General features: G+C 52.8%; 1 protein-coding gene across 1 annotated transcript; it reads right to left on the reverse strand.

Annotated features, from left to right (window-relative positions):
• Window positions 1-189: 189 nt before the first annotated feature.
• BKA78DRAFT_248569 (nonribosomal peptide synthetase 2) lies at window positions 190-16,413 on the reverse strand (the record flags this gene model as incomplete). The annotated part of the gene is made up of 2 exons (XM_066884403.1): window positions 190-327; window positions 379-16,413. 2 exons carry the CDS (start codon window positions 16,411-16,413, stop codon window positions 190-192), a joined length of 16,173 nt encoding a protein of 5,390 aa, XP_066746339.1.
• Window positions 16,414-16,830: the final 417 nt, after the last annotated feature.

The raw sequence follows: 16,830 nt of genomic DNA on the forward strand, positions 1-16,830 counted from the left end.
CAATGGAAAGGCCGTTATGTACGTCTAAACCACAAAGTATAGGGTTTGTCTAAAACGAAAAATGCAGCAAAAAAAAAACCTAGACAAGCCCAACGACAGTTCGCAGCAACCAGTCCATCAACCATGCAAACACAAAAAGCGAAACCGAAAACCACGTAAAGCTCAAACCAAAATCCAAAGCAAAAACGCCTACGAAATCTGTCCGAGTTCCTCCGCCATCTCCTCAATCACGCGCTCTGCAGCCGCGAAATCGAGCATGCCCGCGTTGCAGTAGACGCCCATGTGTAGATTTCCTCCGCGAACGACGGCTTCCACATCCACCGAATGCTTTGCAATGTTAGCTTGTCTTGTATAATGACTGTCAGAGCCTGAGCTTACCACATAATCATCCTGGACCGCGTTGGCCGCCAACTCGGGCACTTCCCGCCGGTCAAGACCTCGATTTCTTTCGACTCGGCTCCATCCATCCGCTGATTGATCCACGAGTTCAACCTCTCGCACACTGATGCCAGTATCCTTGCCCGAAGTATCATTCGCAGCGTCTTCCTCTTGTTCCGGCAGCTTCAAGAAGTTGACAAAGGTATCGACTTGCACGCCAGTCCAGCGATTGATCTCGCTCAGCGATACACTCGAGTTATCGGGCTCTCCAATCATGGCCAGGTCGGCCTGGATGCGCTTTGCGGCTTCGAAAATGGGAGTTTTCGAGGGCGTTGCCACGCGCAGGGGCACGAGGTTGACGGTCGGAATGGCCGCATCGGGTAGACCGTCGATTGGGAGCGCGCGGTTTGCGAGCCAAATGCCGATGATGACGTCGGATGCGGGTTCAGATTTGATTAGACGTGCATAGATGCGGGCGTAGGCTGCGAGGAAAAGTGTTTGGATACTGAGGCCTTGCTTGAGGGCGAGCTTCTCGATTTTTGATACGGACGGCGCTACGTTGGTATTGAAGACGCTGGTTCGATCTGAACTAGCCGGCTGGGGCTGCGGCAGGTGCTGCGACGTCAAATCTGCGAGGTAGGATGTCCAGAAAGACTTGCGTTGAGCAATGCTGTCTCTGGTAGCGCCAACAGCGACGAGAGTTGGGAGTGCCGTGGGCGAGCTTCGCTTTGGAGCGGCGTTGTTGCAGTGCGCTTCGAATTGCTGGACGATCATGGGAAGACTGACTCCGTCGTAAAGGGCGTGGTTGATCTTGAGGCTAAGAGTCCAGCCCGCCTGCCGTTTACGGGCAAATAGAACGACGAACGGCTGCTTCTTAATCGGCTCGATGCAGGCGGGGTCGTCGATTTCAAGGAAGGAATTCCCAGAAGATTTCAAAACCACTTGAATGAATGGAATGTCTTTACCATTTGTGGCAAGGAAGACGGTGCGGAGGATCGGATTCGCGGCGATTGTGGCAGCCCAAGCATTGCGAAGGACATCCTCGGAAACATCTCCAGAGACCGTGTAGTCGAAGCCTGGGTAGAGGATTGCACCCTCAGTCTTTTGCCACACAGACAACATGTAAGATTGACCAGCGGAGGCAGGCATGGCTTGCTCGAGATTTTCCTTCGAGATAGAGGCCCCAGCAAGGAGACTCTCGACATCTAGACCTTGTAGCGACTCTGCAATAATTTTGTCCGTGGAGACAGCCAAGGGGGAGTCGGTCGGTCGGATGCTCTCAATTATTTTGGCCATATTAGCGACGGTTCCAGCACGAATTATCTCGCTCACGCTGATCTTGATCGCGTTCTTGCGTAAAAGCGCGGAGACTTTGATGGCGCTGATGGAGTCGAGACCCAAATGGAAAATCGTAACATCCTTAGTAATGTCATTCTCGGGAGTCTTCGACACGCGCGATAGGATCTCGCGGATTATTTGCTCCAGATGTGACCATTCAGCAGAGTCGTGTACACCATTGGGTTTCGGCTGGTCTTTTTCGGAGTCGGAATCGGTGGACGCTTGCTTGAATGGAGGCAAACCACACACCGAGGCTCCCTTCTCGCTGTAGGCAACCGAGGCCTCATCAGGAGCGTTCAGGATGCCTTGAATGACCTTGTCGATTTTTCTGAGCAGCTCCTCAGTTCCAGAACGATCGAAGACGTCCGACTTGCAAGCGGTCCGCCAGACCAGAGCGTCACCGACCGCTTCCATTTCGACAGCTACTGGGTATTCAATATCCGAAGCACCACCGATCGATTCGTACAAAGCCTCAGGCTTATTCGCGGCGTCTTCAGCCGTTCGGGTCTGGAAGATGAATATGGAGTCAAAAAGGCTCCTTCCCCGAGTCTCAGCCATGGCCTTCGCCTTCCGCAGCGGGAAGTGCTGGAATTGTCGAATGTTGCTCATGTTTTCTTGCATGTAGCGCAGAAACTCCTTTATTGTGCCGTGAATGATGGATCGAACAGCGACATTATTCATGGTTGGGAACATGACATCTTCGGATTCTTGACAGTCGCGACCAGATAGCACGACGCCAAAGACCAAGTCCAGCTTGCTGAGGTAGGCGGAAAGCACAAAAGCCCATGCGGTTTGACCGAGCGCCTGTAAAGTGATGCCGTTTTTCTTGCAGAAAATGCGAAGTTTGTTGACGGACATGGAGCATTCGTGCTCCAGTCGATGGACCTCAGGACTCGCATTCAGTTCTTGGAGACGCCGCTCAGGAGTCATCATGCTACTGGACGCGCCGTCCAAGAAGTCTCGCCAGAAAATGGCGGCGTCTTCCCCTGAAGCGTTCAGGATGTCTTCCAGGACCTTGTCGAAAGGTGGGCGAGGAACAGGCGAGCCCTCGTACGCACTGTGGACGTCGTGATGTAAAAGACCGAGGGACCAGCCGTCGTACAGGGCGTGGGCCATGGACAGAACCAAGTACCTGGATGATGGCGAACTGACTATGGTCAGACAAAACAGCCCATCCTTTCCACTCCTCTTCGAAGTTTGCCTCCTGATGCTCTCCAAAATCTTGTCAGTCTCCTCCTCGGCCCCAACGTCGATTTCGTTGAAGGCCAAATCACAGCTCTGAAGCACGATTTGAGCAAAGGAAGAATCAAATCTTGGGTCCTCAACTTCTTGAAACGTTGTGCGCAAAATTGCAGTGCCCCGATAGACCGCGTTCCAAGAACGCTTCATCTTTTCGAGGTCGACTCCGGGCGCCAGCTTCATAATATCGTGATTAAAGTAGTGACGGAAGTCGGAGGACATCATTTGGGCTACCATCGCCTCCTGCAAAGGCGTGAGGGGTAAGATGCGTTCAATCCTGGTATGGTCCAACCTGCTAGAGGAGCGGAAGTAGTCGCGCAACTTCACCTCTTCATCTGCCAAGGAGATACCGGGTGTCGCACAGGTGTCGTCTCCTGCCCCGTCTTGGGCGTCGCGCACCATCCTTGCTATAGTCAGACTATGCATGATACGACTGACAGGCAGATCGATGCCAATCTTTTTGAGCCTGGAGGACAGCTTGATGGCGTCGATACTGTCAAGTCCGAACTCGAAGATTGTCGTATGCTCGTTGACCTCCTGTGTGTCCAAGCCAGCAAGCATAGCGATATGCTCTTGAATTTTGCGCGCCAATGTCGTCCATTCAAACTTGCCAACGCCGTTTGTGTGTCCGTTGATACCAGCCTCGCGAGTGTCGTGCTGAGACCCAGAGGACTCGATTTCGCCAACGGTTGCCGAAACCAACCCATACGGTTGCTCCAGGAGATCACGCAGCGCTGCTTCAAATTCCTGAAGCAGGCCCATTGCCCGCTCCTCGTCCGCAACATGACCTTGAGCTACAATCGTCAGGGCCAAGCTACCATCAGTCTTCTGCTCCACCTCCAAAGCCAAAGGGTAATCCGCCTCTGGTTGATCATCCACCAACGTCCACAACCTCCCGTCAAGCTCTGCGCCCCGAGCCTCGCGTTGGAAAACGAATAGTGTGTCAAACAATGGCTGATTCGTCGGCCGCTTTGACCACCTCATGATGTCCCTAAGCGGCGTATGCTGAAAGGGCAGAGAGGTAGCGTTGAAGTCATGGCACTTGCGGACGACATCGACCCATTTGTCGTTCGGATCGAATTGCAGGTGGAAAGGGACGGTATTGAACAGGGGTCCGATTGTGATATCTGCGCCGTCAAAATCGATCGATCGGCCGGACACGACCATGCCCAAAGTCAATGAGCCGGCAAAGTGTTTCTGAAGGACGGTAGCCCAGGACGCCTGTGCGAGTGCTTGGTGGGTCACATCCAACTTGCGCCGCACTGCTTCAAAGGTCAAAAATTTGTCGAGACGTAGCGTGACGGTGACATCTTTCTCCTGCGGCTTTGAGATGAGACTTGGAATCAAGGAGCTCCGAGCCTTTGTTAGGTGCGAACTCCAGAATTTTTGAGATCCATCAGTGCTCCTCAGCGGCCCATGAGGCAAGACATCCAGGAATTGTGGCCCAAACTCGATGCCTGTTTCTCCGTTGTGAACGGCCTGGACCTTTTGAAGCAGTATGGGCAAGCTGACGCCGTCGTACAGCGTGTGCATGATATTGACCGAAAGAATCGTCTTGGAAGGGGTCACAACAGCAACCAGCTCGAACGGCCTCGTGATTTTGTCACGATTTTGGCCCCACCACTCGTGTTTTCTTTGGCTAAGGAAGCAATCGACCTGTCCCTGACTGCTCCTCGAGCATACAACCCAGGGTAGACTTGCGTCCCGAAGTACTGCTTGAATGTATCCGTTGTCCGTCGGAATAAAGCGCGCACGAAGAATTTGGACCGCCCCGAATACTTTCTGCCAGGCGGCCTTTAGCCTTGCCAAATCCGTGTCGCCCGCCAGCTCGAATCGGAAAGTGGCAAAGTAGACTGGTCTTTCGTTCTCCAAAACTCGGGTGATAATGCCTTGTTGAAGTGGGGAACATGGCGCGATGCCTTCAATTTCCGTCTGCTCTACGCCGAGCGCCCTTGCGACGAAAGACTTGTGCTGATGCTGGCACGCGGATATGGCCTGCTTTGCCGCAAGAATCGAACTCCTCTCAGGGGCACTAACATTGTGTGACGACAGCTCCCTGGCAAGACGGCTAATGATGGGGTTCTTCATAATTATCGAAGCCTGCGCGTGCTTGAATCCAGCTTTGCGCAGGGCGTTGGCGAAGCCGATGACAGAAATGGAGTCAAGACCAAGCTCGAAAATACTGGAGCTACGCGAGATGTCGTCGCTTGTAACGAATGCCATAGATGATAGCACCTCCACAACCTTTTTCTCCTCCGCCGAAGAGGCGAAAGTATCATCCTCGGTGGATACGAAGACTCCCTGTAGTTGCGCGGTGAGGCTTAGGTAAATTTCCTTGAGCTGCTTCCCATCAGCCTTGTTATTGGGTGACAGTGGCAACGATGTAAGCGGAATGAAGTAGGTTGGGACCATGTAAGCGGGCAGCTTGGAACGGCAAGTATCCTGGATTCTCTGCACGACGTCCTTGGCACCAAATACCACTGTCGGCTTCTGTCTCTTCTGGTGGGTCGACTTGGCAACCACAAAGCTGATAAGGTGGTCTTTCTGTTGCTTCGGGTGCTTCAGGACCAGTGTGGCCGAATCCATGACTTGATCACTGCGGTTGATGACGCTGTTGATCTCGCCAATCTCCAGGCGTTGGCCACGGAGCTTAACCTGGTCGTCGCCGCGTCCAAGGAAATCGAAGGACCCATCATGGAGAATCCGGACCAAGTCACCTGTGCGGTAAACCCGCTCTCGGAACTCGGGCAAATACGGAAAGCGTTCTTCTGTGAGTTCTGGGCGGTTCAGGTAGCCCTTTCCCACAAGCTTGCCAGAAACACAAAGCTCGCCGACGCCACCGCGGACCACAGGAATGTTGGTATTGGGCCTGAAAACGAAGGATCCGACGTTATCAAACTGAGGGCCAATGTTGGACGGCCTCCCGTTTTCGGGAACCCTTGGAAACATGGTGACGCCTATTGTGGCCTCCGTAGGACCATAGCCATTGTGAATGACCTCGTACTTGCCCCAAGCGTCAAGAATCTCCTGCTTCAAGGCTTCGCCTCCTGTAATAAACACCCCTTTCGTAAGACTCGGCACATCCTCTGGCGAGAGGATCCTTGCCAGACTGGGTGTCAGATCGATATGAGTGATCTCAAGGGCGTTTATAGCGCCAGCGAGATCTTCAAAAATCAAGTCCCTGGGCGCAGAGACGAGTCTAATCCCCTCCGACCAAGACCAGTACTGCTCGAGGACGGAAACGTCGAAATGAAAGGACGCGAATTGAAGCCATCTCGAGTTCTCATCCCAGCGAGGGGAGAACAGGCGAGAGAATGCCATCATGGCTTGTACAGCATTCTCGTGCGTTAGCTCGCAGCCTTTGGGTGTACCAGTAGTACCAGAAGTATAAAGGCAGTAGCTGAGATCACGAGGAGTGATTGTGCGCACGAGCTGCGGCTTCTCAGATGAATATTCAGCGCAATCAACCCCATCCAGATTAATGAGTGGGACCTTGAGCTGATCCTTGAATTCATCCGACTGTCGGCTCATTGAAAGGACCATCTGCGAATTCGAGTCCTCGATAATGAAAGCCTTTCGGGCAACAGGAGCCCCTGGATCAAGAGCGACGAACGCACATCCAGCTTTAAGGATCCCGAGGATACTGATAGAGGCTTCAGGACACTTGTCAAAGCAAATACCGATCAAACCACCAGGCTGGACACCCTTGCTCTTCAAAAGGTTTGCAACTTTATTGCCTTCGCCATCGAGCTCGCTATAGGTCCAACATTGACTTGTGACTCTGCCATCATCGATACTGGTGGCGAATTCGAAAGCGATTTGGTTAGGTAGTCGGCGCGCGCTTCTTTCAACGAACTCGTGGAGAAGCCTGACTTCTGTCGCGATCTCGCGCTCCTTGGGTGGAGTGATGGACAAGAGCTGGGGTGCCTCTTCAAAGGCCGCATCCATATCAGCACCAGGCCGGTGAATGAGATCAATGAGAGTTTTGTCGAGCTGTTCCAAGAGCGTTTGTGCCTGCTCTATTGGTAGTCTGGCTGTGTTGAAGGTAACCCTAAGCTCGAGCTGATCCACATCATTGGGCTCCAGTTCAATAGAGATGGCGAAATCGACAGTCGCTTCCTCATCAGCCAGTCTCCAATTCCTGTAGGGAGCATTCGTGTCACTGAGCTTCTGGTAAGCGAAGAGAGTGTCGAACAGAGCCTCTTCCGGGTGGCCGGTCCAGCGCTGAATCTTGGTCAGAGGGGTGAATTGGTGCTTTCGAATTGCAGAATTGTAGGCCATCATGTCTTCGAGCAAGGCACGATTGGTCGCAAGATTTCGCGCAGGTAGCGGCACCGTCGTAATATTCGGGAAGGCAACGGAGTTCGCTTCATCTTCTGTGCGCCCAGAAAACACGACACCGAATGTCACCGCTTCTTCACCAATGTATGCACAGAGGAGACGTGCCCAAGCGCCCTGACCAGCAGCTTGTATCGTAATGCCAGCTTGGCGGCAGCCGGCTTCCAGTTGACTGAGCTTCAGTGAGGAGACCTTGGAGAGCACTCTTGTCGTATCCTTCTGGACTCTTAGAGGAGTCATACTGGGGAAGGGATGTATCGAAAGGTTAATGGCCTGCTCTTCCCAAAATCTTTTGCGTTCAGCCGAATCGTCAGCGCTGGATCTGAGGATAGTGCTGAGTACAGGGTCCACGCGAGCAGGAGCTGGGTCAATGCCCGCAGTAATGTTGGAAAGGTCGTCCAAGATGATTCGGAGGCTTTGAGCGTCGTAGATCGAGTGCAAAATTGACAGTCGCATCGAAACACCACCTTCGCAACTGACAAGGAGCACACGAAAGGCATTCTTGTGCAAAGCGTCAAGGACCTCGCGGGCTGAGGCTTCCCGCCATTCCATCACCCGCGAGGAGCTTACTGCATCGGGTTCAATTCTTGAAACAGGTAGTGGTGCAGCAGTGGTGTTGTAGGTAAGCATGCCGAAAGGGTGCTGAGAGTCGTTGATCTGTACGAAACCAGACCTCAAAATTTCATGCTTCTCAAGCAGGACCCCCCAAGCACGTTCCAATGTCGCGGCGTCGATCCCATGGAATTCGTATTCCATGTAGTTGAAATACATCTTTCCCTTTGAATGCAGGAATTGGGAGACCATACCACTCTGTAGAGATGTGCATGGTTTGACTGAGACGACTTGGTCGGTAGGAATGCCAAGCTCCTGACATATCGCACTGCGGTGCTTCTCATCAAAGGCCCCGAAGTCGAAAGCGGGCTCTGAGATGTCGCCGTGTAGCCGATCGCTCCCAAGAAGCGCACCGAGCTCTTCACAGCTCGGGCGCTCTAGGACATCAACGGCTGTCACCTTGAAGTCTCTCTTTCTTAGGCTTGCGGCAACTTGTACAGCGCTGATACTGTCGAGACCGAGCTGATAAATCGTGGTTTGCAGGCCGATATTCTCGGCAGGAGTTTCTGACATTTTTGCGAGAACAGCGCGAACCTCGAGCTCCGTGGCCGTCCACTCGCGCTCATCTTCCTGGATTAGGTCCTTGCTGGCAGCTGCAGACCCCTGGAAAATAGCACTGAGCGCTTTCTTATCGATTTTTCCAGCTGTAGAGAGGGGGATCTTGTCAACCAAAATGAAGAAACTCGGTACCATGTACGCTGGAAGCTTGACTTTGGCCTTCTGCTTCACTTTGACAACAAAATCGTGCCCATTCAGGGTCTCACGTTCAGAGCCCACCTCCAAGAAGGACACGATCTGCTCCTTGAATTGATCCGACGCACGAAGTAACTGTGTCGTAACACCACGGATAACAGGATCGGCTTCTGTGACTACGTGGCTAATCTCCTCAAGCTCGACACGCTGCCCACGGATCTTGACTTGATCGTCGACTCGACCGACAAACTCAACCGTGCCATTGCCAAGCATGCGAACCAGGTCGCCCGTCTTGTAGAATCGACGGCCCTCATGGACGATGAAGCTTGCATTAGTCTTCTCCGTGTTGGCATGGTACTCGCGTGCCACTTGCGAACCACCGAGATACAGTTCGCCGACACCCAACACAGGCATAGTGGACGAGCCGTCTCTTGACCGGACAATGAAGCTCGTGGTCGGAAAAGGCTTGCCAATGACCGTCGACTTGACTTCTTTCGAAGCTTGAAATATAGAGACGCAGAACGCGGCCTCGGTGGGGCCGTATGAGTTTACGAGCTTGCCTTCCCAGCGATTCACAAGCTCTTGTGGCATTGCCTCTCCGATGCAGTACATGTACTGGAGGCTGGGAACGGCGTCAGGAGGGATGCTCATGGCAATGCTGGGTGTCAAATCGACATGTGAAATTTCCATTGATGATATGACGCTAACGATATCGTTCAGCATCGCGGACTGCTCAGCTGCGCAGACTGTGAAGCCCAGACTCCAGGCTAGGAAACAGTCGTAGTAGCACATGTCGAAAGTGATGGCTGCGAATTGCAGTAGTCGAGACTTGTTGTCCCACGGGATGATTGAACGCGACGCTTCAATGGTTTGTACTGGATTACGGTGCTCCACGCTTACAGCCTTTGGCGTGCCGGTTGAGCCTGAGGTGTACAGACGGTATGCCAGATTGGTTGGCTTGAGTCCCGGCAACAAAGGGTTGTCCGTGGCAAGGTCATATAAATCCTCAATGAAGATGATCGATGTCCCTGCAATCCAGGAGGTGTCGACATTTTTGTTGGCAATAACCACTTTCGCTCCGAGCTCGTTCAGCATGAATTTCTTGCGAGATGTTGGGAGGTTTCCGTCGAGAGGAGTAAAGGCTGCACCGGCTTTGAGAACAGCCAACGTACTAGCATAGAACGAGGGACACTTCGACATGCATATCGGAACGGCTTCGTCCGAGGAGACCCCGTGTTTCAATAGGGCATGCGCAATCTGATTAGAAATCTGATTCAGTTCATTGAAAGTCCAGTGACCACGGTTGCCGTTCGAGTGTTGGAATTCCAGAGCCACTGAATCAGGGTAGATGGCGGCGTGTTTCTCAAAACCAGACTGCAGAAAGGGTCCATTAAGGGGGTGTAGTGTATTGGAATTCAAATTGCTTGTCGAAAGCAGCCGATCGGGGACCGAAACGTCGTTGTGTTGCGCCAACGGGTACTGCAAACATAACTTGAGTGCAGATGTGAAGGTGTCGAACACACAGCCGATGTCAGACTTGGTAATGAACCCCTCGTGGTAGTGGAGCACTAAAGCTATTGAGTCATCTTTCCGGCTAGGAACGAGCTCACAGACAATTGGGAAATCCATATCTCCCAAGTCCTCCTTGAGCTCCCAAATGTCGCCATTCAAATGGTATGCCGACTGCTGGAGGGTGAAAAGTGTGTCAAACAAACGGGAGCCATCCGGAGTGCGCTGTGCCTGGATCCTGCGGAGCGGTGCCAGTTGGTAAGGTAGCATGTCAGCATTTGAAGCTTGGAGCGAGGCGAGGAGGTCGTTGTTGGTCTTAATCGTGGTGAGATCGACTCTAACAGGGAGCGTGTTGAAACAAGGAGCGATCAGATGCTCAATGCCTTCGATTGGCAAAGTACGCCCGCTGAAAACATTGCCAAAGCACAGATCTCTCTCGCCAGTGTAAATGGAAAGAAGCTTTGTCCAGGCAGCTTGACCAAGTGCAAGCAATGAGCATGACGCGCGACGGCAATCTGTCTCCAAGCTACTGAGCGAGAACGGCAAATCTTTGGAAACCACTTGGCGACTAGCGATATTCCTGCGGGCAGGGACCGATAGCCCAGTGAGATCTGGGAAGGAGGTAGGCTCAAAATTCTGGAGATGCTTTGCCCAAAAACCATCTGCGTCTTCGGAGCGCGCGCTGATCATCTGCTCCAGATAAGACTCGAATGATGGAGGACGATGGAGGGGTCCACCGGAGTAAACCTGCTCGATTTCGGCCATCAGCTGCTTCATAGCCGCACCGTCATATATGGCGTGATGGCAGCAGAAGAGGATGTGAGTCGAATTCCCAGTAGTGAAGGTAGCAAAGCGAAGAGGGGGATGCTGGGAGGCAACCATCGATGGCAAAATTCTCTTGGCATACTGTTCGACTTGCGCACTGATAGCCCCCTCTTCACAGTCAATGGTATCCCAGCAGACTTCGTGGTGTTGTAGGACAACTTGGGCAAATGCGTACTGAGAGTCTTCGGTGGGAACAAAGCAGGTGCGGAAAATTTCATGTCGTTTCGTCATGTCAAGCCAGCACTGCTTGAGCTTTTCTGCGTCTCCCTTGACTTTGAACAGCATTCTGTTCAGATAAGTCGTGGCCTCGTTTGAATCTCCGAACGACAACATGGCTTCCTGGAGCGGACTGCAAGGAAGGATTTTGGCGACGGGAACATTTCTGCTTGCGAAGCTGGCCAGGATGTGATCCTTGGTCTCCTTGTCGAAAATTTGATCCAAATCGAGGACCGCCTTTCTTGTCTGTAATGTTGGGGATGTTTCGGCAATCGCTTTTGAAAGTTTTGCGACAGAGGGGTTCTTGAGAATGGCCGAAACTGGCACCCCAGGCAGACCTTGGGCCTTGAGCTTGTTGGAGAAGGAAATGGCGGAAATTGAATCTATGCCATATGCAAAGAATGAGATCTGGCGACCGATTTCTTGCTCGGGCAGCTTGACCACCTCTCCAAGAATCGCCGCAACCTTATGTTCAAGCTCTGTCCAGTCACCGGGGTCTTCATCTTGTTCTGTTTTACACGACACAGCATCGAGGTACTCTGACGATAACTCCTTATGCAAAGCAGTAAGATGTCGCTTATCGGTCTTTCCTTGAGTCGTCCTCGGAATGGCTGAGACTGGGACCAGCGCATTCGGGAGCATGTATGAAGGCAGTCTGCTTTCCAGACCTCTGAATATTTTACCCACGGTTTTGGACATCTTTTTATCAACCGGCAGGGCTTCAACTCTCGTCGAAACCGTTCCAAATGGAACCCAGAAGGAGGCCAGTTGTTGGGCTGCTTTACCCTGCTCCCCTAAGAGAAGGGTCACACAGTCCGTCACCGAGGAGGCATCGAGAATACAGCTGCTGACTTCGCCGAGTTCGATACGTTGGCCGCGTAACTTGACTTGATCATCAGACCGTCCGGTGAAGAGAATCGACCCGTCAGGACAGAGGCGACCAAGGTCTCCACTTCGGTAGATGCGTCCAAACCTGGGGTGATTGATGATCTTCTTGGCGGTGAGCTCTGGCTGGTTTAGGTAGCCGCGGAAAACCTGGTCACCTCCGAAGCAAAGCTCTCCGACACCTCCTTTGGGAACAAGGACATCCTTTCGTTCATCCATCACATATGCGGAGGTATTGGCAAATGCGGGTCCGATGTTGTTGATAAGATCGTATTTTGTGACTCTTGGATTGACCGTGCAGATGTTTGTGGTCTCAGACGGCCCATAGCCTTGCCAAAGGCCTTTGCCGGCCCAGACACGGCGAACATGCTCCGTGACGGCTTCACCAGAAGTGACTAGGAACTTGACTTTAGGCACATTCTCCGGCTTGACAAGAGCAGCGACGGTTGGCGTCATACTCAGGTGAGTGACTTCCATCTGGCGAATGGCAAGCTCCATGTCCTGGAACAACTGGTCCTTGGGACCTGAGCAAAGACACATGCCCGTGTACCAGGAGAAGAAAATCTCAAATACGGAGACGTCAAAGGCTTGAGAGCACTGCTGGAGAAGGCGGGATCCGTCAGCCACAGGATACATTCTAGCAAGCACCTCCAGGTTGCTCATGAGATTGTCTTGGGTGACCAGTACTCCCTTGGGAGTGCCAGTGCTACCAGAGGTGAAGACAGCGTAGCCTATGCGTGAGCCATCGTAGGGCACATTTGGATTAGAAGTGCTGTATTCTTCCAAATATGCTTGGTCCACATTGACTATCTTGCGCCCAAGCAATGCAAGAGGAGCAGATGTGCTGCTGCGTGCAAAGATTGTTTTCACCTTGGCCTCGTCGAGGATGAAGCGGACACGCTCGAGAGGTGTCTCGGGAGTGATCGGGACGTAGCCGGCGCCAACCTTGAGTGTTGCAAGTATTGAGACGTACAAATCGATCGATTTTTCCATATCAATACAGATCAGGTCTTCCGGTGTCGTGCCGAGTGCAAGTAAGCCATGGGCCAGTTGATTAGCTCGCGTGTTGAGCTCCCGGTAAGTGATCTGATCAGTCCGGATTCTCGAACCAGAAATATCGTGGCTGAAAGCGATCGCTGGAGCCCCTGGAGTACTCTCCGCTCGAGCCTCGACACAGTGAGAAGGCCCCACGTTGAATTCGAGATGTTCAAAATCAACGTTGTCCATCGAGAGCAATGACTCGTCCAAGCACTTGAGGGATTCTGCCACTTCGGCTCCCAAGTTACAGATGAAGAAGTTGGCGAGGCTTTCGAGCTGTCCGAAGATGAGATCGATTTGCGAAGTCGGCAAAGTTGAAGGGTCATAAGTCGCTTTGCAGCGGAGGGACGAGGGCCGGGGTTCAAGCTCCAGAGTCAATTTAAACTCGAGCTGGTCCATGCCATCCACCTGCTTTACAATGGCATCAGAGCCAACATTGCTTTGGAGGCTCTCTTGCCAGACAAATAGAACGTCGAAAAGAGGGCGTCCAGGAGCAAGGCCGCAGAGTCGCTTGATATCTCTTGTTGGAACCTCGCAATGTTTCATCATTGCGCGATTGCGTTCGTGAACTAGCAACAGGAGATCCTTGATGCTGTGTGTCTTCGAGACGTCCAGGCGGAGAGGAAGCGTTGCGATGCAAGGCCCCAAAATCTCCTCAATGCCAGAAACAGCGACGGTTCGACCAGAAGTTACTGTTCCGAACGTGACGTCTGTCTCGTTGAAGTAAAAGCTCAACAGGTGGGTAAGGGCAGCCTGAAAGACGACCTGCGGGTTGACATTGAGGGCTGTGGCGCAGCTTCTCAAGTCGACAAGAGAAGTGTCAAACTCGCGAGATTTTACTTGAAGGCCACGGCTGGAGACAATTTTGCCGTTCAAGTTTGGGAGAGGGGTGTAGGCGTAGTTGTCAAATAGGTCGCGCCAGTATTCCGTGGATTTGTCGAGATCAGCTTGGGCCAAATTGGCGTTGTGGATAACGACATCGCGGAATTGCGGCCTTTCCTTCAGGATACGACCAGCTGCAAGATCGTTCAAGTCATTGACCATCAGATCCATTGACCAACCATCGTAGAGAGCGTGAAAGAGACGACAGAGAATCCTCGCACCCGATTCCGAAATTTGCACCTGAAATTGAAGGGGCCGAAGCATCGCGGAAGGGGAACTGATCCCATAGTCTCTTTCAAACTCGCCCACTTCCACGACCTGATCTCTGGACAGTCTGGCCCATACAATTTGAGAGTGCGATGGAGACCAGTTGGGTACGTTTACAAAGCCAGTGCGCAAGATCTCGTTCTTTTGGGACAGGAGATGCAGCCACTTCCGGACATCGGCAATGGTACACGACTGCTTTACTTCAATTTCGACCCAGTTGCAGTAGGATTTCGGATTGAGGGCGGTCTCAGCAAGCATGGCTGTCTGGAGAGGCGTACAGGGGAATATTTCGCAAATCTCGTGGTGCTGACGTTTTATTTCGGGAATGTCCAAGGTGGCCTGCTTGACATCGGCAAATAACTTTTCGTGGACAGCGGGCTGGAGCGGGGCGGTCGAGCTTTTGACGGCCGATCTCAAAGAAGCAGCGTCATCTGCAGCAAGAACGTCGACAGCCCCTATCTTGAAGCCTGCTGACCTGAGGAGTGATGCTACCCTAATGGCTTTGAGCGAGTCGAGACCCAAGCTAGCAAGATTGCTGGTGGGATGGACGGTCTGAGCAAGCACTCGAGAGACAAGATGACATATTCTGCGTTCAGTCTCGTCGAGATGGGTCTGGCGATCTTTGGAGGTTGGCTTCTTGTCTTTATAATAGGCCTCCAGAGCCTGACGGTCTACCTTGCCAGACGGTAAACGAGGTATTTCGTCCAAGAGAACAACATCCCCGGGAACCATGAAGGCTGGTAGCCAAAGTTTCGACTCGGAGATGATAGTCTCTCTGCTCAATTCTTGATCGGCAGCGAAGACGAAGACGACGAGGACACCAGCGATCACGCTTGCTGTCACGTTGCGGCAACCAGGAATCCTCGAAATAGCTTGCTCGACCTCGCCTAGTTCAACACGCTGGCCCCTCAGCTTCACTTGGCCGGATGAGATCCGTCCAAGACACTCCAGGGTCCCATCTGGTAGGAGTCGCGCCTTGTCTCCGGTCCGGTAAAGCCGACCGTATTTTGGATGCTGAACAAAAGCCGCAGCAGTTTGCTCAGGCCGGTTGAAATATCCTTGCGCCAGCTGGTGCCCGCCAACAGCCAGTTCGCCAACCTGACAAAGGGGGAGTATATCCACCGAAGGGTTAGGGGAGTTGTCATTGAACGGCGCCAGTATGAATGCGGATACAGTGTCCAGCGGTTTACCGATATTGCCGATTTTGGAGTCCGCGGAGAAGCTTGTTTGAACCGTACAATGGATGGCGGCTTCTGTGGGACCGTACATACCCCAGAGAATACTGGGCTTCTTGTCGTCTCCTCCAAATTCTTGTACCACCTGAGGGGTGAGCATCTCGCCGATTGTAAGGAGTAGCTTTAACCGTGGAACCGCATGACGTCTTTGAAGAAGGGTTCCAGCCACTGTGGGGGTAAGTTCTGCCGCATCGACCCCAAGCTTGTTCATCGTAAGAGGAAGATCGCTCAACAGGTCTGTACGCTCACAACAACACAGGGTGCAACCTCGAAACAACGGAAAGAAAATCTCAAACACTGACACATCAAACGTTGGAGCAGCAAATTGGAGAAAGCGAGAAAACTCTGGTATATGCAAATCATGAGCCAAAAGACTCTGCGTGACGGCCAGGTGAGAAACACCGACGCCTTTTGGCGTGCCCGTTGAGCCGGACGTGTACAAGACATATGCGAGCTGTTGGGGGAGTGGTTGTGGCAGGTCTATTGTTTCGTCTGATGCTGGTTCAAATAATTGCTGGTCTATGGACAAAATGCGAATTGGGAAGTCTTGGGGTATCTTTTCGTGAAATGAAGTGGTGGTAATGACCAAATCGGCGGAAACATCGTTGATGATAAACTTGAGGCGCTCGGGAGGCGCGTCCAGGTTCAGAGGACAAAAGGCAGCTCCAACCTTTAGAATAGCAATCTGAGCAATGTAGAGCTCGGGAGACTGAGGAATCAGGAGTGGCACGACGTGCTGCTGCTGCCCCGACGGAAAATGGCAAAGTAACCTCCTGGCCAGAACGGTCGTGAGACGATCCAAGTCGGAGTAGGACAGGCGTCGATGGCTGCCATGTTGGTCCAAAAAGTCGATTGCGAGGTTTTCGAGATAACGATCCCAGCGGATCAGATGATGCAGCAATCGCGGTCCGTCCAGCAGCCTAGGCTCGGGGTTGACCAAAGACAGCGCAACGGGCATACAGGCAGTCTTGATACTGTCGGAGCCAGATGCCTTGGTGATGCAGCGTTCCAGCTGCGCGGCCATCTGCTGGACGTGGTGGGCAGGAATGCGAGAAGAGTAAGCAAGCCGCGCGCGGCGAAGCGAGCGGTCGAGGTAAAGGCCCAAGGCCAAAGGGTGCGGAGGTTGTTCCTGGACGCACGTCAGTCGTGATGGTGATACGGTGTCAAATGTTGCGCAGCATGCCGCTTTGAAGAAGACTCCGGAAATGTGGTCCGAGAATGCTGATGGTGGTCGTCCGGACGTCGAGATGCGACCAGTGGCGCTAACCTGAACAAGGGCATCGTCCACTAGAAAGCTCACGTCGTCGACGCCTGCATATGCGCCCAACAACAGACCCCAACCGGCAATGATGGCTTCATTTGGAAGCTGCTCGAG

Source organism: Phyllosticta capitalensis, assembly GCF_038381095.1.
Source record: "Phyllosticta capitalensis strain CBS 128856 chromosome Unknown BKA78scaffold_3, whole genome shotgun sequence".
NCBI lineage: Eukaryota > Fungi > Ascomycota > Dothideomycetes > Botryosphaeriales > Phyllostictaceae > Phyllosticta > Phyllosticta capitalensis.